This window comes from Bombina bombina, chromosome 2 (genome assembly GCF_027579735.1).
Source record: "Bombina bombina isolate aBomBom1 chromosome 2, aBomBom1.pri, whole genome shotgun sequence".
NCBI classification, from domain to species: domain Eukaryota; kingdom Metazoa; phylum Chordata; class Amphibia; order Anura; family Bombinatoridae; genus Bombina; species Bombina bombina.
This window is the reverse complement of record NC_069500.1, coordinates 894,921,986-894,945,465: the sequence shown is the minus strand read 5'-3', so window position 1 is coordinate 894,945,465 and position 23,480 is coordinate 894,921,986. Positions and strand designations below refer to the sequence as shown.

Sequence of the window (23,480 nt, the reverse complement as noted above, 5' to 3'; positions counted from 1 at the left end):
AGTACCCAGTTCTCTTTCCCATGACTCAATTGAGGAGGGAAGGTCACCTGGGGGTGGTTGTGTCAGGATAGAGTGTATTCTGGATAAAGTGTGCTTCTGTGGGTGTTTTACCGTGTATAATTTCTCAAGGTTTGTGAGAGGTCTTAACATGTTGTTGCAATATTTGTGGGTCAGTATGTAATGTCGAGTCCGTCTGTAGTTGAACCAGTTCTGGAATATCGAAAAGCCCTGATCCTGTAGTTGTGTTTGGGACATTAGCTGGTCATGGCTAGATATCTGGTGTAATTCTATTTCTATACCGACTCCGTCTTGCCCACAGGCCCCACCAAGATCAGTGACTGAAAATTCACTGTTATGGGTCAATGATGTCAGAGGTGAGGGGTTGGAAGAGAGAAATGGGTTTATTTTGTTTGCATAATGCCACTGCTCTAATGTTGCTCTGGTTATCGGATTATCAATGTTTTTGGCAATTGAATGGAAGTGTGGATGCCAACAGATGGCTGAAAGGGGTGATTCTGGGTTTAAATTTTGCTCTATCTCTATCCATCTCTTTTGTGTTTTATGGATCCTCCAATCCAATATGCATTGAAGGAAAATAGCTGTCCTATAAAGTGCTATGTCTGGGACTCCCAACCCTCCCCTTTCTCTCGATCGCATCATTGTTTTTTTATTTATTCTGGGTTGTCCACCCCTCCAAATGAATGAGTGGAATAGTTGTTGAATCTGATCAATGTATCTAGTTGGGAGCGGTATTGGTAAGGTCTGCATAATGTAGAGTAGTCTAGGAAAGGCGTTCATTTTGACAGTGTTAATCCTCCCTAACCATGTCAATCTCCTGGAGTTCCATGAGGAGAGGTCCCTAGCCAGGGCGATTCTGATTGGAATATAATTTAATTTATATATCTTGTCCGTGTCATCTGCCAACTGGATTCCCAAGTATTTTATGGACTTCTCACACCATCTAAATGGACAAATTTGAGCTATCTGGCGGGTCATCCACTCTGGGAGAGAAACTCCCAGAATTTCAGATTTTGTATAATTAATAAGGAAATTTGTGAGTTTGTTGAATGTCTTTAACTCTTCCATCAGTGGAGGCATGGACCTAACAGGGTTAGTGAGAGAGAATAGGATATCATCAGCAAACAGGGAGAGTTTGTATTCCCTGTCTCTGATTACCATACCTGTAATGTCTTTGTTAAGTCTAATTTTGGTGGCCAGGGTCTCAAGTAGACATACAAATAGCAGGGGGGAGAGAGGGCAACCCTGGCGTGTACCATTAGTTATCTGGAAAGGCGGTGAGAGAATTCCATTTAAGGTTATTTTAGCACTAGGACTTGAGTACAGAGCGAAAATTCTCTGTATCATAATGTCTCCAATTCCAAATGACCGCAGCGCCATCTTGAGAAACCGCCAGTTTACTCGGTCGAAGGCCTTCTCCGCGTCTGTGGATAACCACACCGCGGGAATGCCCTCGACCTTAGCATGCCAGATTAAGTGCAAGTTGCGGACCGTGTTGTCCTTGGCTTCTCTATTTGGTATGAAACCAACTTGGTCCTGATGTATTATGGAGGGAAGGATAAGATTTAATCTAGTGGCCAGTATTTTAGCGAAAATTTTTAAGTCACAATTTAATAACGAGATTGGCCTATAATTGGGAATGGCGTCTGGCGATTTGCCTGGTTTTGGGATGACCGTAATGTGGGCCTGTAGAGCTAATGGGGAGAAGGGTTTGTTTTCATCTATTTCTTGAAAGTAAGACAATAGGTGAGGGGCCAGGATGTCTTTGAATCTGTTATAGTATGCAGATCCGAAACCGTCTGGCCCCGGTGCTTTACCTGTCGGAAATGAGGATATGGCTTCCTTTACCTCTTTAAGGGTAATTGGTAAGTCAAGGGCCGTCTGTTGTTCTGTGGAGAGGGAAGGGAGCTGTAGTTGGGCTAAGTAGGTAGATATTTCTTGTTCAGTAGGATTGGACCCTACGTCCTCTAGGTTGTATAGCCCTTCATAATATATTCTAAATTGGTCAGCTATGTCTCTTGAAGTCGACCAGGTCGTCCCTTTGAGGTCTTTTATTGTCATTATGTGGCGTTTGTTGTTGCATTGCCGTAATAGTCTGGCTAGTAATTTGCCCTGTTTATTGTACCCTTCATAAAATGTTTTTTTGAGAAACAGCGCTGCTCTCTTGGTTTCTTGACCTAAGAGCAAGTTGAGTTGATCTCGTTTGTGTTGTAGGCTGGCAAGAAGGGATAAGTTACCCGGAAATTTTTTGTGTATATCTTGTAGTTTGCTCAGGTCGTCTAGCAGAGCAGTCAGGAGTTGGGTTTTTTGTTTGTGTTTTGCTGCTTTTAATGCAATAATCTCCCCTCTAATCACACATTTATGTGCTTCCCAAATAGTTTGCGTGGTAACATCGTGTGTGCAGTTTGTGGCGAAATAGTCGGTGATTGCTTTATTAATCTGTATGGATATGATCGGGTCATGAAGTAGTGTTTCGTCAAGTTTCCAAGTTCTGTCATGTCTTTGTGAGGTGGGCCACCTGAGGGAGCAACTGACCAAGGCGTGGTCCGACCACGTGATGGGAGAGATATCTGTATGTCTGACAAATTCTAAGCTGGTTACATCAATGAATATGTAGTCTATTCTCGTATAGACCTGGTGGGGGTGGGAATAGAATGTGTAATCTTTTGTGGTGGGATGGGATAATCTCCACGCATCATGAACTGCCAAGTCAGCTAGGTGGGCCCTAAAAGAACGCAGGATTTTCTGGGGGGCCGAGGAGGTTCCTCTAGAACAGTCCAATTCCGGGTCTATCGCTAAATTATAGTCCCCTCCCAAGACTAAACTACCTTTGGAATAATCAAGAATGGCTTTTTTGACAGTTTGGTAAAATTGTGGTGTAGCGACCTTAGGGGCGTATACACTGGTGAGTGTCACCATTTTATTGTAAAGCTTGCCCGTCACTACAATGAACCTCCCTCCCTTGTCTTTATGTACCTTTATTGGGGAGAATGGAATATTCTTTTTGATAATAATGCCAACTCCATTGTGTTTGGTGGAGTTTGATGCCAGAAACACCTGTCCATATTTATTGAGTGACAATGTGGGTTCCCTTCCTCTTCTAAAATGGGTTTCCTGTAGGAGAATTATATCACATTGGAGTCTCCTATATTCTCTCAATGCCATAGACCATTTGTGGGGGGAGTTCAGTCCCTTAACGTTGTGGGATATTATTTTAATTTGTAATGGATCGTCTATCATGGTGCGTGAATTAGGTTAATGTATGCGTATTGTGTATTATGAGAGACCCAGAGCGTGACATACCTTGCATCAAGGCTTCCCGGAGTGAATTGCACAAAAGAGCGAGCGTCATATCCTTGAGAGTCAATACCTGAAGGAAAACAACAACAACATCTCAAAAACAAGAATCTAAGTAGTGAGTTACATTCAACTGGTCTTGTAAGAGTTACATCTATAGCTTCGTAGACACTTATTTTAAAACTTAAGGAAGAACATTTTCTTAAACACATTCCTAAATTGTAATTGTACAACATCTGATATACCATTTACTGTTTGCTAGGGGGACGAATGGTGTCAGTTAACCATCAGAGTTTATCTATAAAGGTTTCTAATTTTGTGCGAAAACTGGGGTGATTATAGAGTAGAACATAAGTAACGTTTAGAACAGAAGCTTAAGGGGTGACTGCAAAGAGCCTCAACTAATATGAAAATACCTGAGTGAAACCTAGTTGTAAACAAGTATGTTTCAAGAGAGCACTTCAAATATATTTTAACCTTGGTGATAAGACCTGTGGCAAAGAAGCAATAAATAAAAAGGAGTTAAGACAGATATCAATTAACATTAGCACCAATGGTCTTGTCTCATGTAGTAAATGAAGCACAGTCCACAAAAGTCCCATCCTATATGCGATTTTCAAGTCCCCTGTGGGGGAGTTGGACCGGTTTTTAATCTTTTTGCTGGGACTTTGGACCAAGTTGGTCGCTGCTCTTTAGGTCTTTCTCCACGACGATCCTCGGGTGGAGTCTGATTGTCTAGAACTTTTTCTGAGGGAGCCTCAAAAGTTATATTTAGCTTTTTAGATAGAGAGTCTAGGTCATTGAAGCTTTTATAGACTATTTGGGATCCGTTATGATGGATGATGAGGCTAAAGGGGTAGCCCCACCTGTATCTAATATTGTTCTCCTGAAGTTTTGAGGTGATGAATCTAATTTCCCTCCTTCTTTGAATGGTTTGAGGGCATAAGTCCTGGAAAATTTGTAGTGAATGATTATGAAAGGAGATAGACTGCCTGGTTCTGGCAGCCTGCCAGATTTCTTCTCTAGTGGTGAATTTCAGCAGTCTAAGAATTACATCCCTTGGTGGAGCTGGGGGTTTCTGAGGGGGCCTCAGTGCCCTATGTATCCTCTCGATGTCGTCAGAAGCCAACGGAGAGGATCTAGGAAGCAGATACTGGAACAATTCTTTGACATAAGATTTTAAATGCTCTTGGGGGATCTCCTCAGGGATGCCTCTTATTCTTAAATTGTTCATCCTCCCCCTGTTGTCTAAGTCCTCCAGTTTATCCTGCAGGTTTTGGATAATAGAGTCTTGTATAGAAAGCTGTTGGATGTTTGAGCTGACAAGATTGTTTAAATTGTCCTGGCCGTCTTCTAAATAATCGATCCTAGATCCCATTTCATTTAAGTCTTTTTTGAGGTCTCTTATTTCATCTTTAATGAAGGACTTAAGTGACTCTATATCTGTCTTGGAGGGTAGACTAGCTATCTGAGACTGGATGGAAAGCAGGGAGTCCCTCTGAGTTACTACATTCTCTGAGGCTATATCTGTTGTGTTGACCTCTAGAGTCTGCTGTGTATCTGTACCTTGGCCCTCCTGTGTCAGAAAAAATGTGGAGACCGATGGGGTCTGAGCAGAGGTTTTATTTGGCTTATCTGGCTTGTTGCCTTTTTTAGAGGTCATTTTCTTTGTTGATAGTGGGCTGTGCTGTGGTGGAGGATCGAAGTGGTGAGTTTTGAAATAGGCTAACCTCCTTACTTGATCTTTAGTGAGAAGTGCTGCGCTTAGATTCAGTTCTGGCTGGGTCAAGCCGTATGTTTAAATATATAATAAGCTTGACCAGGTCTGGTTTGAACCCCAGCACTCCGACCGCAATCCCAGCTGTAGCTTATGTTGGGTGTTGAATACTTTCAGGGTGTTAAAGTGAGCCGCTGCCAACCGACTATTCTGATTACTTGTGATGTCACTTTTGCCCTAATCTGTTCCTTTTGCGCTGCAGCTAGGACACCGTGGGTCACAGTTGCCTGTATGGGCTTAAAGTTTCAATTTGACAGTCTATAGAAGGCAGGGAGCTCTGCGTATTCTCAATTAGGGCCCAGTGTGGTAGTAACTCTGTATAGTAGTGACGGCGCCCACGTGGTGAGCCGTTATGGCATAAAGACCTTGGGCCCTGTGAAGTGATGTGATGACTGATAATAAAAGCAAGCCTTCCCTCAGAACATCCCAGCAACCACGTCCAGGTTATATTGTATGATCCGCATGCACCCAAGCCTCACCCTCATTACCTTCGTTACCGGGCGGTATCTGCGTCTGTTAATTGCAGCTGTCCCTCTGCTCCGGTTGCGATTGTCTGCAGAATTCCTTCCCGGAACACGGTTATTACTGCGGAGTAAGCCCAGGGGTAGATGGCACTATAGGGCAAGTGTAGGTGCAGCGGTGTTGGGGCCGTGGAGTGTCGTTATGGTTTGTTTGTAGCGCGGGTTTCCAAGATGGCGCCCGCTTCAATTGTGCCTCTCCCTTTCAAGCTGTGTAGTGACCTGCAGGTTCATATCCGTGCTCAATAGTAGGGTCGGTGATGTTAACAGGCTGTTCCACCTTAGATGTGATAGATTTGGCCCCAGATTTCGCTTGTTCTTGGGCTCTGATGGGCTGACAGCAACGGAGCACTCTCACACTGCGGCCATGTCCCAGCACGGCGTAGCTCCGCCCCCACATTCTTGCTTTTTTTAAAAAGATAGCAAGAGAACGAAGGAAAATTGATAATAGAAGTAAATGAGAAAGCTGCTTAACCCTTAAGTGACCAGACCACTTTTCCATTTGTTGACCATTGGGACCAGGGCTATTTTTACATTTCTGTGGTGTTTGTGTTTAGCTGTAATTTTCCTCTTACTCATTTAATGTACCCACACATATTATATACCGTTTTCTCTCATTAAATGGACTTTCTGAAGATACCATTATTTTCATATCTTATAATTTACTATTAAAAAAAAATATGAGGAAAAAATAGAAAAAAAACACACTTTTTCTAACTTTGACCCCCAAACTCTGTTACACATCTACAACCACCAAAAAACACCCATGCTAAATAGTTTCTAAATTTTGTCCTGAGTTTCGAAATACCCAATGTTTACATGTTCTTTTGAAGTTATATTGCAATAAGTACAAGTAGCATTTGCTTTTTTCAAACCATTTTTTTTTTAAATTAGCGCTAGTTACATTGTAACACTGATATCTGTCAGAAATCCCTGAATAACCCTTCACATCTATATATATATATTCTTTAGTAGACAACCCAAAGTATTGATCTAGGCTCATTTTGGTATATTTCATGACACCATTTCACCGCCAAATGCATTTAAATAAAAAAAAAAATGTTAGCTTTTCACAAACTTGAGGTTTCTCACTGAAATTATTTACAAACAGCTTGTTCAATTATGGCACAAATGGTTGTAAATGCTTCTCTGGGATCCCCTTTGTTCAGAAATAGCAGACATATATGGCTTTGGCATTGCTTTTTGGTAATTAGAAGGGCGCTAAATACCGCTGCGCACCACACGTGTATTATGCCTAGCAGTGAAGGGGTTAATTAGGGAGCTTGTAGGGTTAATTTTAGCTTTAGTGTAGTGTAGTAGACAACCCAAAGTATTGATCTAGGCCCATTTTGGTATATTTCATGCCACCATTTCACCACCAAATGCGATCAAATAAAAAAAATAGTTAACTTTTTGACAATTTTAGGTTTCTCACTGAAGTTAGTGCAATAATGGCACAAGTGGTTGTAAATTCTTCTCTAGGATGCCCTTTGTTCAGAAATAGCAGACATATATGGCTTTGGCATTGCTTTTGGTAATTAGAAGGCTGCAAAATGCTGCTGCACACCACAAGTGTATTATGCCCAGCAGTTAAGGGATTAATTAGATAGCTTATAGGGTTAATGTTAGCTTTAGTGTAGAGCTCAGACTCTCACCTGACACATCCCACTCCCTTCCCTCCCCCACCCCACAATTGTCACCGCCATCTTAAGTACTGGCAGAAAGTCTGCCAGTATAAAAATAAAGCTGCTTTTTTTTTTTTTTAGTATATATATATATTATAAGTGAAGGATCACCCATTACCCCCCAACCTCCCTGATTCCCTCCCCCCCCCAAACAGCTCTCTCAGCCTCCACCCTCGACCTAATGGCCGCCATCTTAGGTACTGGTACCCAGTTTACTAAAAAATTTGCCTTTTTTTCTATAAAAAATTAAACACCCCATTTTCTGTAGTGTAGCTGCCCCCCTCAATACACTACCCCCTGCCTGATCCCTTTACAAACATTTTATTTCCACCTTCCTCTCCCCCACTCCCTCCTTGCACACTGTCAATGTCCGTACGCGCACGCTCCCGAGCCCCGCGCCAACCCAGACACTCAGGAACCGAAACCGGATGTAGCACCAGCGATGGGCCGCCGACCCGTCTCCCTGCCATGGCTCCCACCCACCAACGATCGGCACCATCGCTGGCCGATGCAGAGAGGGCCACAGAGTGGCTCTCTTTGCATCAGATGCTTAAAAAATGTTATTGCAGGATTCCTCAATATCGAGGCATGAAAGCAGCTTCCAGTGCTTGAAAACCCTGAGGACGTAAAGGGTACGTCCTTGGTCCTTAAGTGACATTTTTTGTAGGACGTACCCTGTACGCCCTTGGTGCTTAAGGGGTTAAAATTGCATGCTCTATCTGAATCATGAAATAAAATATTTGGGTCTAGTATCCCTTTGACTAAATCAATCATCTTTTCCTCCAAAACAGGAACAGGAAAACATAAATTATGCTTACCTGATAATTTCATTTCCATCGTGGGGAGGAGAGTCCACTGCTTCATTCATCACTTGTGGGAAATAAAAACCTGACCACCAGGAGGAGGCAAAGACACCCCAGCCAAAGGCTTAAATACTTCCCCTACTTCCCTCATCCCCCAGTCATTCTGCCAAGGGAACAAGGAACAGTAGGAGAGATATCAAGGAATAAATGGTGCCAGAAGAACAAAAAATAAATTTGGGTCCACCCACTGCAGAACGGGCGGGTGCAGTGGACTCTCCTCCCCATGATGGAAATTAAATTATCAGGTAAGCATAATTTATGTTTTCAATCTAAAGGGGAGGAGAGTCCACTGCTGTTTTCATCACTTGTGGGAACAAATACCCAAGCTCTAGAGGACACTGAATGAAAAAAACGGGAGGGTAAAGTAGGCGGACCCTATACTGAGGGCACCACAGCCTGCAGAACCTTTCTCCCAAAAGCTGCTCCCGCCGAAGCAAAAACGTCAAATTTAAGTATGACCAGGTAGCCGCCTTACAAATCTGCTTCATAGAAGCCTCATTTTTAAAGGCCCAAGAAGAAGCCACAGCTCTAGTCAAGTGAGCCTTAATCCTCTGCTTGTGTCCCACTGTCTCATATGCCAGACGGATCATATTCCTCAACCAAAAGGATAGAGAAGTTGAAGAGGCCCTCTGTCCTCTGTGCTTCCCTGAATACACAACAAATAAGGACGAAGTCTGTCTGAACTCCTTCGTGGCCTGAAGATAAAACTTCAACGCCTGAACCACGTCCAGATTATGAAGCAACCTCTCCTTCGAAGAAGAAGGGTTAGGACACAAAGAAGGAACTACTATTTCCTGATTGATGTTACGACTCAACACCATCTTGGGAAGGAATCCCAATCCAGTGTGAAGAACAGCCTTATCAGCATGAAAAACCAAGTAGGGAGGCTCACATTGCAAGGCCCCTCAGAAACTCTGCACGCCGATGCAATAGCCAGTAATAATAGGACTTTTCATGAAAGAACCTTAATGTCAAGAGCATGCATATGCTCAAACTGAGCCCTCTGCAAGACCTTAAGAACCAAGTTTAAGCTCCAAGGAGGAGCTGGATTCCTGAAGACAGGCCTGATCCTGACCAGAACCTGAACAAAGGACTTATTGTCAGGAAGCTCCACAAGATTCTTGTGCAACAATACAGACAAAGCAGAGATCTGTCCCCTTAGGGAACTGGCGGCAAGACCCTTATCCAGACCATCCTGGAGAAAGGCCAAAATCCTGGAAACCTTGACCTTGTGCCAAGGGTATCCTCGTTCCTCACACCAGGATAAGTAGGTCCTCCACACCTTGTGGTAGAATGTGTCTAGTGACCGGCTTCCTGGCCTGGACAAGAGTGACGATCACTCTCTCTGAAAAACCTTTCTTGGCTAAGACTAGGCGTTCAATCTCCATGCAGTCAGCGTCAGAGAATCGAGATTTTGATGAAGAAAAGGATCTTGAACTAGCAGGTCCTTGTGACCAGGTAACTTCCACGGTGGATAAGATGACATTGCCACTAGATCCGCAAACCACGTCCTTCGCGGCCACGATGGAGCAGAATAGCCGAAGCTTGCTCCTGCTTCATGCGGGCCACTACTCGGGGTATAAGAGGCAACGATGGAAATTTGTAGATTAGGTTGAAGTTCCAGGGTACCGCCAAGGCGTCTATCAGTTCCGCTTGGGGATCCCTGGATCGCAACACGTTTCTGGGTAGCTTGCAATAGAGTCTGGACGCCATGAGATCGATTTCCAGCGTCCCCATCTGCTGCAGATCTCTGCAAACATCTCCTGGATGAAACGTCTGTCTGCTCAGAAAATCCACTTCCCAGTTGTCCACACCCGGAATGTGGAATGCTGAGAGCGAAAAATTGTGAGTCTCTGCCCATTCCAGGATCCGAGATACTTCCCTCATTGTTAGGGAGCTTCTCGCCCCCCCCTGGTGGTTTATATAAGCCACCGAGGTGATGTTGTTCGATTGGAACATCATGAATTTGGACGACCCCAGAGGGGGCCAAGCCTTCAGAGCATTGAAAATCGCTTGAAGTTCCAGAATGTTTATAGGTAGGCTCGATTCCTCTCAAGTCCATCTGCTCTTTGCCTTTCTGGTACCCCAAACGGCTCCCCAACCTGATAGACTTGCATCCGTGGTTACAATCTCCCAAGATGGTCTCAGGAAAGAAGTTCCCTGGGACAACTGACCCAATCGTGTCCTCCAAGACAGGGACTCCCTCACTGGTCTGTCCAGAGATATCTGTTGGGACAAGTCTGAATGATCACCGTTCCATTGTCTCAACATGCACAGCTGCAGAGGTCTGAGATGAAACCTGGCGAATGGAATGATATCTATGCTGGATACCATGAGCCTGATTACCTCCATGCATCTGGCCACCGATGTTCTGGAGGATGTTTGCAGGGCTAGACAGTTGAACGCCAGCTTGCAATGTCTCTGGTCTGTCAGGAATATCTTCATCACAGAAGAATCTATTATTGTACCCAGGACCTCCACCCTGTTGCTGGGGACCAATGAACTCTTCTTTTTTCCACCCATGGGATCGAAGTAGGAGTGGGAGAGCTCTCGAATGATCCTCCACCAGACTGTAGGATGGAGCCTGGACCAAGATATTGTTCAGATATAGAGCCACCGTAATTCCTCTGGCTGTCGCTACTGTGAGAAGAGGTCCCAGAACCTTTGTGAAGACTCTTGGGGCCGTCGCCAGACCAAACGGATGGGCCACAAACTGGAAAAGCTGGTTCAGGAAGGTGAACCTTAGGAAACCTTGTAGATTGGAACATGTAGGTAAGCATCCTTCAGGTCTATAGTCGTCATGAATTGCCCCTCTTGAACCAGGGGCAGAATTAACCTGATCGTCTCCATCTTGAACAATGGGATTGACAAAAATTTGTTTAGGGCCTTTAGATCCAGGATTGGACGAAACGTTCCCTCCTTCTTTGGGACCACGAAAAGGTTTGAATAATACCCCAGACCTCTTTCTGCATGAGGAACGCGGACGATTACCCAGAGAGATGAAAGATCCCTCATATATCCCAGTCAAAGGCCCCTGAGACGGATAGCTGTGCTGTACCATCCGCTTACGCTTGGTAGGCCGAGGCATCGCATTTATAGCCGCAGAGACTTCCGCCTGCAATTGATCGGCGAAATATGGAGGCCAAAGGGCCCCTTCCATGGGAGGGTTAGCAGTGCCCTGGGGAACTGCTTGTGTAATCGGAGATGCTTGTAGGGAACGGAGAACCCTCAGAGATGGACGGCTCAGTTGTACTAAATACTTTATTCTTTTTAGAAGTAGTAATATTGTCATAACATGTAGAACAGAGCTGTAACGGCGGTTCCACCGGAACCTCCTCACAGTATACACAGTTAGGAGTTTTAGATAAAGAAGGAATATCCTCCAACATATCAGAGTCCTCCATAACTTGTGCCTTTATTACGGACTTGATTATTGATTAAATGGCACCTTTATATCCCAATGGCCGGGGCACTCACCACCTCCTATGACCCGGACTACCAGAAACAGCTTTTGTCTCCTCTGAACACAGGTCAAGAAAGAGGAAGTTACTGAGGCCACACCCAGTCACATGTGGAGTGCCATGCAGGGCCGCCCCTGCACTGAGCGAGAGACGCGCCAAAAAGGCCTGCCTCAATCTCTCTAACTGTTCCACACTGACAGAGCCTTATCTCACACAAGTGCAGAAAAACACACAATAAACATTATTAAGATTATTAACCCCCCCGCTCTATAACCCCCTTCCGAGGGTATTACCCTAGATTCTATACAGATAAAGGTGTCACACTGTGACCCTGTCTTCTTGCGTTATCACATATGTATATATATAATGGAACAATCTTACCATAATCAACGCCGTGGAACAGAAACACGGCTCTTCAAGTGTAACAGGTTAGTAGCGTTGCTCCTGACATGGACTTGAGAGAATAGAAGCAGGCAGCGAAACTCGTCAACGCTGATTGCTTAAGGAGCTGTTAATATGAGTCTCTGGACTCTAACTTTCACCCATGCTCTCACTGAAAGGCTGGCAGGACTTCTTAAAACTCCAGTCCCATTGCGAAGAGTACTACCCTCCATAAGAGACTACTCCGAATCTTCCAACACTTCTCTGACAACCTCCTGTGACGAAAGGCAAAGAATGACTGGGGGATGAGGGAAGTGGGGGAGGTATTTGGCTGTGGTGTCTTTGCCTCCTCCTGGTGGCCAGGTTCTTATTTCCCACAAGTGATGAATGAAGCAGTGGACTCTCCTCCCCTTTAGATGGAAACCTTATGTAGAAAAGTCTTTAATACACAGTAAAATTACTGAAGCAAGATGAAAAAGAAAAAAAAAACTAGCAAAATCTCTGTCAGGAAATAATCACTAACTAGCAAAAGTACATCTTCTAAATAGATATCTGTAACAAGAAGGAAGGTGACAAATAATGTCAGCTGATATGGAATGTCTACTACAGCCACATTTATATGTGTCTAACAGGTGTGGATAACGACTGCATGCTAGATCACAAATAAACATAATTTTAAAGGAAGGTTTGGAAACATATACATGTATTGCACAGGAAAACGATGATTCCTCCAGGTAAAATGACAACAGCCACCATAACAAAACAAAGCAGGATGGCAGCCAATGAACTGCTGGAAAGGAAAACTGATGGCCAAAAACAAAGAGACAAAAGAGGAACAACCACAAAAGGTGGACTATCCAATAAATTACCAGACACCTAGATTACGAGTTTTGCGTTACAGTTTTAACGCTGAAAAAATTGCTATTTCAGCGTAAAAACAGTAACGCTGCCATTACGTCACGATCCATACCGCCATCTGAGACCAGTAGTTATGGATTTTTATGAATGTATCACAAAACTCATAACTAAAGTGTTACAAAGTAAACTAACACCCCTAAACCGAGGCCCTCCAGCATTGCATAAACTATATTAAACTTATTAACCCCTAATCTTCTGCCCGCCCAAATCCCCACCACTATAATAAAGTTATTAACCTCTATTCCGCTGCTCCCCGCCACCACCGCCACTAACTAAACCTATTAACCCCTAAACTGCCAGCCCCCAACATCGCCACTACAAAATAAACCTATTAACCCCTAAACCGCCAGCCCCCCAACATCGCCACTAATAAATTAAATTATTAAACCCTAAACCTATCACCCCCTAACTTTAAATTAAAATTACAATATCCATATCTTAAAATAAATAAAAACTTACCTGTGAAATTATAAAACCTAAGTTTAAACTAACAATTAACCTAACATAACTATTATACTAAACTATTACACTAAAATTAAATTAACTACCAATTAAAAAAACTAAATTACACTTTTAAAAAACCTAACATTACTAAAAAAATTAAGTCTAAAATTACAAAAAATAAAAAATACTAAATTACCAAAAATAACAAACACTAAATTACGTAAAATAACAAACGAAATTATCAAAAATAAAATCAATTACACCTAATCTAATAGCCCTATAAAAATGGAAAAAAAACCTAGCCTACAATAAACTACCAATAGCCCTTAAAAGGGCCTTTTGTAGGGCATTGCCCTAAAGAAATCAGCTATTTTAACTGGAAAAAACTACAAAGACCCCCCAACAATAAAACCCACCACCCAACCAACCCCCCAAAATAAAAAAAAACCTAACTCTAACAAAAACCTAAGCTACCCATTGCCCTGATAAGGGCATTTGTATGGGCATTGCCCTTAGAAGTGCATTCAGCTCTTTTACATTGCCCTGAAAAGGGCATTCAGCTTTTTTACCTAAATCCCAAAACCCTAATCTAAAAAAACAAAAAAACACCCAAAAAATGTAAAAAAAAACTAACACTAACCTCCGAAGATCCACTGACAGTTTCTGAAGTCTGGACATCCATCCTCATCCAGGCAGTGAGAAGTCCTTATCCAGGCAGCAAGAAGTCTTCATCCCGGCAGGGCGGAGTGGATCCATCCTTGAAGATATCCGGCACGGAGCGTCCTCTTCATACGGTCACCGTACACTGGATCTTCAATGCAAGGAAGCCTTTTCAAAATGGCGTCACTTGCATTCCTATTGGCTGATTTGATTCTTGAAATTCAAATCAGTCAATAGGATGATAGCTACTGAAATCCTATTGGCTGTTCAAATCAGCCAAAAGGATGAGAGCTACTTAAATTCTATTGGCTGATTTGAATAGCCAATAGAATTTAATTAGCTCAGGAATGCAAGGGACGCCATTTAGAAAAGGCTCCCTTGCATTGAAGATCCAGTGTACAGCGGTGACTGTATGAAGAGGATGCTCCGCGCCGGAGATCTTCAAGGATGGATCCATTCCGCACCGCCGGGATGAAGATAGAAGACGCCGCCTTTATATGGATGTCTGGACTTCAGAAACTGAGAGTGGCTCTTTGGGTGGTTAGTGTTATTTTTTTTATTATTTTGGGTGTTTTTTTTTTTTTAGATTAGGGTTTTGGTCTTTAGGTAAAATAGCTGAATGCACTTTTCAGGGCAATGTAAAAAAGCTGAATGCCCTTTTAAGGGCAATGCCCATACAAATGTGCTTTTCAGGGCAATGGGTAGCTTAGGTTTTTGTTAGAGTTAGGTTTTTTATTTTGGGGGGTTGGTTGGGTGGTGGGTTTTACTGTTGGGGGGTCTTTGTATTTTTTTACAGGTAAAAGAGCTGATTTCTTTAGGGCAATGCCCTACAAAAGGCCCTTTTAAGGGCTATTGGTAGTTTATTGTATGCTAGGGTTTTTTTATTTTGGGGGAGCTTTTTTAATGTTTATAGGGCTATTAGATTAGGTGTAATTGTTTTTAATTTTGATAATTTAGTTTGTTATTTTTCGTAATTTAGTATTTTTTATTTTTTGAAATTTTAGACTTACATTTTTTTAGTAGTGTTTTTTTTAATGTGTAATTTATTTATTTTTAATTGGTAGTTATTTTAATTTTAGTATAATAGTTTAGTATAATAGTTATGTTAGGTTAATTGATAGTTTAAACAGGTAAGTTTTTATTTATTTTAAGATAGGGATATTGTAATTTTAATATAAAGTTAGGGGGTTATTAGGTTTAGGGGTTAATAGTTTTTTTTTTTGCGATGTGGGGGGCTGGTGGTTTAGGGGTAAACAGGTTTATTTAGTGGCGGTGATGTGGGGTGCCAGATGTTGTCGGGAGCGGCGGAATAGGGGTTAATAACTTTTATTAGTGGCGGCAATGTCTGGGAGCGGCGGAATAGGGGTTAATAACTTTATTTAAGTGTCGGCGATGTCGGGGGTGGTGGATTAGGGGTGTTTAGACTAAGGATTTATGTTAGGGTGTTAGGTTTAAACTTAACTTTTTTCCCCCATAGTCATTAATGGGGTTGCATTATGGAGTTTTTCATTCCGCGCTTCAGGTGTTAGTTTTTTTTTCTAACACTCTCTCCCCATTGATGTCTATGGGGAAAGCCTGCACAAGCACGTATTCTAAGCCCTTGGATTTTGTGCGGTATGGAGCTTAACACCAACATATCACACGCACAAGGATGCTTTTCAACTCGTAATGGCAACGCTATTTGGGGTGAAATAACGCAACTTTTGTTGTGTTCGTTTCGCACCCTCTATAGTGCAAAACTCGTAATCTAGGCGAGAGCAGGCAAAATCCTTTAAATCTTAAATGTGATGCACCTATCTATATATGTAATGAGACTGCTGTTGGGTGCAGTAAACAAAGAGGTGGAAAAGGGGAAATTGCCTCTATTACTGGATTTCTATTGGCTGTTCCTGTTAAAAAAAAATTTTTTTTTACTGTTTTTGGACCACAATATATTTCTTATTGTATAGAAACAAGAAGCAATTGTCACAGTTTTGCATCAATATTCCTGTAGTAAATTGAGTCATAATCTCTTTCATGTACTTTCCATTTGTTAAAACTTCCCTTTTTGCCTTCTTGCCATCAATAATTAACCTCAAATGTGGCCTTTGTTGTTCCTTGTAAATCAGTGTACGGTTTATGATAAAATCAAACAATTGCTTCCCTTCTCTGTTTTCTTTTTTCAAGTGCATTAAAGGGAAATTCCAGCCAAAATTGGAATGTAATAGAAGCATTTTTGTAATATACACGTATTAGCAAATATGTTTCTAATAAAAGCTATAGCTGTTTCAAAAGTGTATTTAAGTATGCACCGTGCACCAGCATTTTAAAAACAGCACTTGCTCAAAAAGCCTAAGGTGCTTGTACCATTTAATGTCTCAATTTGTTAATTGCTGGCATGATACAAGCCCCACTGGTGCTCTGAGCAGCTGCAGTATTTAAAAAGTTGCAGCACTGAGAATATTTAACTATTCTTCACAAGCACGTGCAAAGAAAAAGGCTAACACTAAAACAGTGATAACTTTCACTAGAAGGATTTTTGCTAATACATGTATATTGCACATATGTTTCTATTCAAAGATGTAATTCAGTTATGTGCATTTCAATTTTGACCAGAATTTCCCTTTAAGAGGCTAAAATACAATGGTATCCTTTATTCCATAATTTTATCATTTTCCTTAATAACATATTTCCCAACATTTCAAGTGTCCTAAGAATGACATTTAAGTTCTTGGGGGCCGATTTATTAAGGGCCGAATGGCCCTGAATGCCCTTGTTTCTGCCCGAGCCTTCGGGCTCGCCGGAAACAGGAGTTAAGAAGCAGCGGTCTTAAGACTGCTGCTCCTTAATTTGTACATCTCCTCTGAGGCTGCAGACATCAATCCGCCCAATCTAATATGATTGGGTTGATTGACACCCCCTGCTAGCGGCTGATTGGCCGCGAATCTGCAGGGGGCGGCATTGCACAAGCAGTTCACCAGAATTGCTTGTGCAATGTTAAATGTCGACAGCTTATGCTGTCGGCGTTCAGCGATGTCAGGCGGACAGCGGATCATGTCCGTCCGACTGTTAGTTTCCAATCTACTTCTATTATCAAATTTGCTTCATTCCCATGATATTCTTTGTTGAAGAGACACCTAAGTAGGTGTCTGAAGTATTACATAGTAGGATATAGTGCTGTCATCTAGTGCTCTTGTAAATGGATAACATTCTTCCAAAACTGCTACCATACAGCGCTCCACAAATGTGCACACTGAGATTAGGTCCCTTCTTTTTAATAAAAGATACCAAGAGAACAAAAATCTATTGATAGTAGAAGTAAATTAGAAAGTTGTTTAAAATGACATGCTCTATCTGAATTGTGGAAGAAAAAATATGTGGGTTTTATGTCCATTTAAGATGGAGTCCTTAACCGCAAATGTTCTAAATCAGTGATGGCAAACTTTGAGATGTGGGGGCACCTGCTAATGACAAGCTTCAAATATCTGCAAAAGTTCCAAACCTCACTGTATAGAACAAGGTTTGTCTTTGCTGAATTTATATTACTGTAAGAAGATGGTGATACAAGGTTATAAATACCGAAAAGCCAATCTTTAAAGGTATGGGAAAGTTAAAATTAAACTTGCATGATTCAGATATGAGTATGTCATTTGAAGACACTTTTAAATTCACTATTTTCAAATGTGCTTTGTTCTCTTACTATTCATTGTTGAAAAAGAATATGTACATATCCTACACTAGCTAACTACTGATTGGTGCCTGCACACATTTGTCTCTGTGATTGGCTGTCTAGATGTGTTCAGCTAGCTCCCAGTAGTCCAGTGCTGTTCCTTCAGCCAAGGATATCAAGGGAATGAAGCAAGTTTAAAAATAGAAGTAAATTGGAAAGTTGTTTAAAATGGTATGCTCTGTCCAAATAATGAAAGAAAGAAAAAATTGGAGTTTGTGTCCCTTTAAAAACTACTAGTCATGTGAGATTCAAGTTAAAGGGACAGTCTAGTCCAAAATAAACTTTCATGATTCAGATAGAGAATGTAATAAGTTTACTTTTATCACAAATGTTGCTTTGTTCTCTTGGTATTCTTAGTTGAAAGCTAAACCTAGGAGGTTCATATGCTAATTTATAAGCCTTTGAAGGCCGCCTCTTCTCTCAGGGCATTTTGACAGTTTTTCACCACTAGAGGGTGTTAGTTCACGTTTGTCATATAGATAACACTGTGCTCACGCACGTGGAGTTCCAGTGAGCAAGCTCTGATTGGCTAAAAAGGATGTCTGTCAAAAGGACTGAAATAAGGGGGCAGTTTGCAGAGGCTTAGATACAAGGTAATCACAGAGGTAAAAAGTGTATTTATATAACTGTGTTGGTTATGCAAAACTAGGGAATGGGTAATAAAGGGATTATCTATCTTTTCAAACAATAAACATTCTGGTGTAGACTGTCCCTTTAAGTACTTTTGCATTGTCTTTTTATTTTGTATTTATTGATTATGCTGTTCTTGCTGTGTTTAGTAATTCTTTAAGTAGTTTTGCACAGCACAGTTGTTCATATCTGCATTAGAATCACACTATCACCATGACTGGGATATAGTATTTTATAAATAACTATATGTAAAGAAGTATCTCATCACTCAGTTCCTAAATAAGTTTTCTTTGTGTACTAATTTTGTCCAGTACATTGACGTAATTGAACTGCAGAGTTTGGTATCCGTGGCAGATCGATACCCAGTGCAGAAACAATGGGCAGAGGTCGTCCTGACTCTGGAGAAGGAAGAAGTATATCTTAAGGTGAGTGAATTTAAAGGTATATCCTAATGCAAAAATTACCTGTTCTAAATCAGTATGCACATTTTGCATTATTGACTGTAGATAACTGCAAAGGGGTTAAATGCATAAGTAAAGCCTTGCATCTCCCAACAATAAAACAGCTGTTTATTGGTGGCTGCCACTTCTGGTAGGCTGATCACAAGGGTTGCCAGCTATCCCCCACATAAATACTGGACAACCCATTGTTGAGTGGTTAAGGGTGATAGGTGGGGTCTCACAAGTGCCCCTCTCAGAATCTCTGCCTTTTCACACCACCTTATTTATTTTTCACAATCGAGCAGTGATTTTATCACCTTGGAATCCAGTAACTCTCTTAGAAATAATGTTAACTTTTTGGCTGCCAGTAACACACAAACAACAATGATTTGACCCCCCTTGACTAGTAGTGGCGGACACTATACTTCTATAGTCAACCATAGAAACACAGAGCAGATATTTTACCCCAGTGGCTCCATATAAAATACACATAACAGTATTTAAATAACTTCTGTGGCTGCCAGGGCCGTCTGCCAAGAGAGTGAGAGAGAGAGCTCCAAAGAGGGGGGATAGAGAGCGCAGAAGAGGGGGGATAGAGAGAGCAGAAGAGGGGGATAGAGAGAGCAGAAGAGGGGGTTAGAGAGAGGGAGAGTGAGACAGCAAAAGAGAGAGGGAGAGAGAGACAGCAAAATAGAGAGGGGGAGAGAGACAGAAAAAGAGAGGGGGAGAGAGACAGCAAAAGAGAGGGGGGAGAGAGACAGCAAAAGAGAGGGGGAAGAGAGACAGCAAAAGAGAGGAGGGAGAGACAGCAAAAGAGAGGGGGAGAGAGACAACAAAAGAGAGGGGGGAGAGAGACAGCAAAAGAGAGGGGGGGAGAAAGACAGCAAAAGAGAGGGGGGAAAGAGACAGCAAAAGAGAGGGGGAAAGAGACAGCAAAAGAGAGGGGGGAGAGAAACAGCAAAAGAGAGGGGGGAGAGAGACAGCAAAAGAGAGGGGGGAGAGAGCACAAAAGAGAGGGGGGAGAGAGTACAAAATAGATGGGGGAGAGTGCACAAAAGAAAGGGGGGAGAGTGCACAAAAGAGAGGGGGGGAGAGAGTGCAAAAGAGGGGGGGGGAGAGAGTGCAAAAGAGAGGGGGGAGAGAGCACAAAAGAGAGGGGGAGAGTGCACAAAAGAGAGGGGGGGAGAGAGTGCAAAAGAGAGGGGGGAGAGAGCACAAAAGAGAGGGGGAGAGTGCACAAAAGAGAGGGCGGGGAGAGAGCACAAAAGAGAGGGAGGAGAGAGCACAAAAGAGAGGGGGGAGAGAGCACAAAAGAGAGGGGGGAGAGTGCACAAAAGAGAGGGGGTATAGTGCACAAAAGAGTGGGGGGAGAGAGTGCAAAAGAGAGGGGGGAGAGAGTGCAAAAGAGAGGGGGAAGAGAGCACAAAAGAGAGGGGGGAGAGCACAAAAGAGAGGGGGAGAGAGCGCAAAGGAGAGAGGGAGAGAGCGCAAAAGAGAGAGGGAGAGAGAGAGCAAAAGAGAGGGAGAGAGACAGCAAAAGAGAGGAGAGAGAGAGCAAACAAGAGGAGAGAGAGAGCAAAAGAAAGGAGAGAGAGCAAACAAGAGGGGGGAAACAAGAGAGGAAAAGAAGGGGCGAGAGAGAGAGCAAAAGAGAGGGGGGAGAGAGAGAGAAAAAGAGAGGGGGAGAGAGAGAGAGTAAAAGAGAGGGGAGAGATAGAGAGCAAAAGAGAGGGGAGAAAGAGAGAGCAAAAGAGAGGGGAGAAAGAGAGAGCAAAAGAGAGGGGGTAGAGAGAGAGCAAGGGGTGGAACAGCTGTACTGCAAAAAATGGCCAGTGTACACGGGCTTTAGGACTAGTTGTCTGTCATAAACCGATAGTGCAGTATAGGCACAGTATCACTTCTTTCTTGGCCATATTTGTAATGTATATCATCTGCAGCAAAGAAAACAAACCAAGGTGCCCCATAGTGTAGTAACTCAATACAAAGTATTCGTCAAAGAAGTAGAAACAACACTCACAAACCTATAGCACCTCCAGGTGCTTGCCTAACTTAACTGATACCTTGGTATTATTTGTGGAAAGCTAAACCTAGGTAGGCTCATATGCTAATTTCTAAGACCTTGAAGGGCGCCACTTTTTTTTAGTGCATTTTGACAGGTTTTTTTTACAGCTAGACAGCACTAGTTCATGTGTGCCATATAGATAAACATTGTGCTCACTCCCGTAGAGTTACCTAGGAGTCAGCACTGATTTGCTAAAAGGCATTTTTGTCAAAAGAACTGAATTAAGGGGGCAGTCTACAGAAGCTTTTATAAAAGGTAATCACAGAGGTAAAAATTATATTAATATAACTTTTTATATGTTTGTTATGCAAAACTGTGGAATGGGTAATAAAGGGATTAAATTAAATGATTCAACCCCCATTGCAAATCCGATTTATTCTCAACATGTACAGACTTTCAGCTGTTTGCAATGAACAAATAAAACAAAAGAAATTAAAATAGCTCAACACAACAAATGCTTCAAGTGGTTTCCCCAAATTTAATGGAAAATGCAACTTTTAATTAATTCTGCAGTCTCAAAATGATTCAACCCCCTGAATAGAATCCCTTACAACAGCACAAATATGCAAAACAGTTGTTGTCTCAAGCACACCTGATGCAACTAATCAAGGGCTTCATAGTTCAGTAATATTCTTGGGTTTGCTTGCTGCAACCACCTTCTTCAAATCCCAACAGAGATTTTCTATGGCGGTCAAATCAGGTGACTGTGATGGCCACTGTAGAATCTTCCAGGTCTTCTTCTCCAAACAAGCCTTGGTGGAATTTGAGGTATGCTTGGGATCATTGTCCTGTTTGAAGGTCCAATGATGCCCAAGCTTCAGCTTGCTTACTGATGGCATGACATTTTCTCCTAGATTTTCCTGATACTTCAATTAATCCATCTTGCCTTCCACATGCTGCAGGTTTCCAGTGCCAGAGGATGCAAAGCAGCCCCAGAGCACCGAGCCACCACCATGCATAACTGTAAGCTTTTCAGCGTGTGCTTCATTCTTTTTCCTCCAGACATACCGCTGATCCATCAGGCCGAAAAGTTCAAGCTTTTTTTCATTGCTCCACAAAACAGAATCCCGAAACTTCTGTGGCTTATTTATATGATTTTGAACATATTGATGTCTATGAGTAAGGCTTATCTGTAGCCGAAACGCGTAAGACGTTTTGTCTTGGAGCTGTCAGGCTTCGTTATGTCTGTTTTTAGTCGTTTCTAATAAAGCTAACTATATTCTTTTGAAATCTGGTGCCTTGAGTCTCGCCTGGTCGCTTTGTTTGTTTTGAACATATTGGAGCTGACTTTTCTTGTGCTTTTGGGTCAGTAGTGGTGTACGTCTTGGAGCTCTGGCATGGAAACCTTCTACGTTTAGTATGTGCCTTACTGTGCAAACTGAAACCTCAGCGCCTTTTGCCACCAACTCTTGGTAAGGGTCTTTTGCAGTCACCCGAAGGTTTTTCTCAACCTGCCTTCTCAGAAATCTGGTTGCAGCAGTTGATAGCTTCCCTTTTCTGCCCCGTCCAGGTAGTGTAACCACTGTTCCTTTACCTTTGAACTTGCAAACTATACTTCCAATGGTGTCTCTAGGAACATTCAGTGCCTTTGCTATCTTTTTGTATACTGTCCCTTGTTTGTGAAGAGCGATGATCTCATCTCTTAACTTTTTGGGCCAATCTTTTGACTTAACCATATTTCTAGCATGCAGTCAAATGTGACACTCAACAAACAAGTTCAGTTATTTCATGTGTTCTAGCTCAAGCACACCTGGTGCAACTAATAAAGCCCTTGATTAGTTGCATCAGGTGTGCTTGAGACCACCTGTTTTGCATATTTGTGCTGTTGTGAAGGATTCTATTCAGGGGGTTGAATAATTTTGAGACTGCAGAATTCATTAAAAGTTGCATTTTCAGTTGAATTTGGGAAATCACTTGAAGCATTCGTTGTGTTGAGCTATTTCAATTGCTTTTGTTTGATTTACTTTTTGCTGAAAGTCTGTAAATTTTGAGAATAAACCTGATTTGCAGTGGGGGGTGAATCATTTTGATTACAACTGTATCTATTTTTTTTAAACAATAAAAATTTGGGGGTAGACTGTATGGTGATATTAACCCCTTAATGACAACTGACGTACCAGGTACGTCATGCATTAACAAGCAGTTAATGACAATAGACGTACCTGGTACGTCAGTTGTCTAACAGAGTGCTGGGAGCGATTGCGATCGCTTCCAGCAGCTCTGAGGGTATTGCAGTGATGCCTCGATATGGAGGCATCCTGCAATACCCCTTTACAAGCCCTCTATGCACCGGAGCGTCGTTGGTGGGTGGGAGCAAGGCAGGGAGGCGGGTGGGCGGCCTGCCAAGGGCCTGTGATGTGGAGGGGGCCAGATCGGAGGCTGGATCGGAGGCGGCAGTGTCCGGGGGCACGCATGGACGCGTGCACGTGCACGGGGGGGTGGGCGCGTGCATGGGGCGGGAGCGGGTGGGAACTACTACGCTACAGAAAAATGTTATACAAAATTGGGAGAAAAGGGGGGTGTTTTTTTATTTAAAAAATAATCGAATGGTTCTGGGAGGGGGGGGGGGGAGCTACACTACAGAAAATGGCAAAATAAAGCCAAAAAAATAATAAAA

General features: G+C 42.4%; 1 protein-coding gene across 2 annotated transcripts in view; it reads left to right on the top strand.

The window, feature by feature from the left end:
- Window positions 1-23,480, top strand: part of STAP1 (signal transducing adaptor family member 1) — a 259,545-nt gene that overhangs the window by 74,817 nt on the left and 161,248 nt on the right. For both annotated transcript variants that reach the window (XM_053703267.1, XM_053703269.1), the window contains exon 3: window positions 18,673-18,786. In XM_053703267.1, coding sequence (XP_053559242.1) covers window positions 18,673-18,786 — 114 coding nt within the window. The remainder of the gene's footprint in view (window positions 1-18,672; window positions 18,787-23,480) is intronic.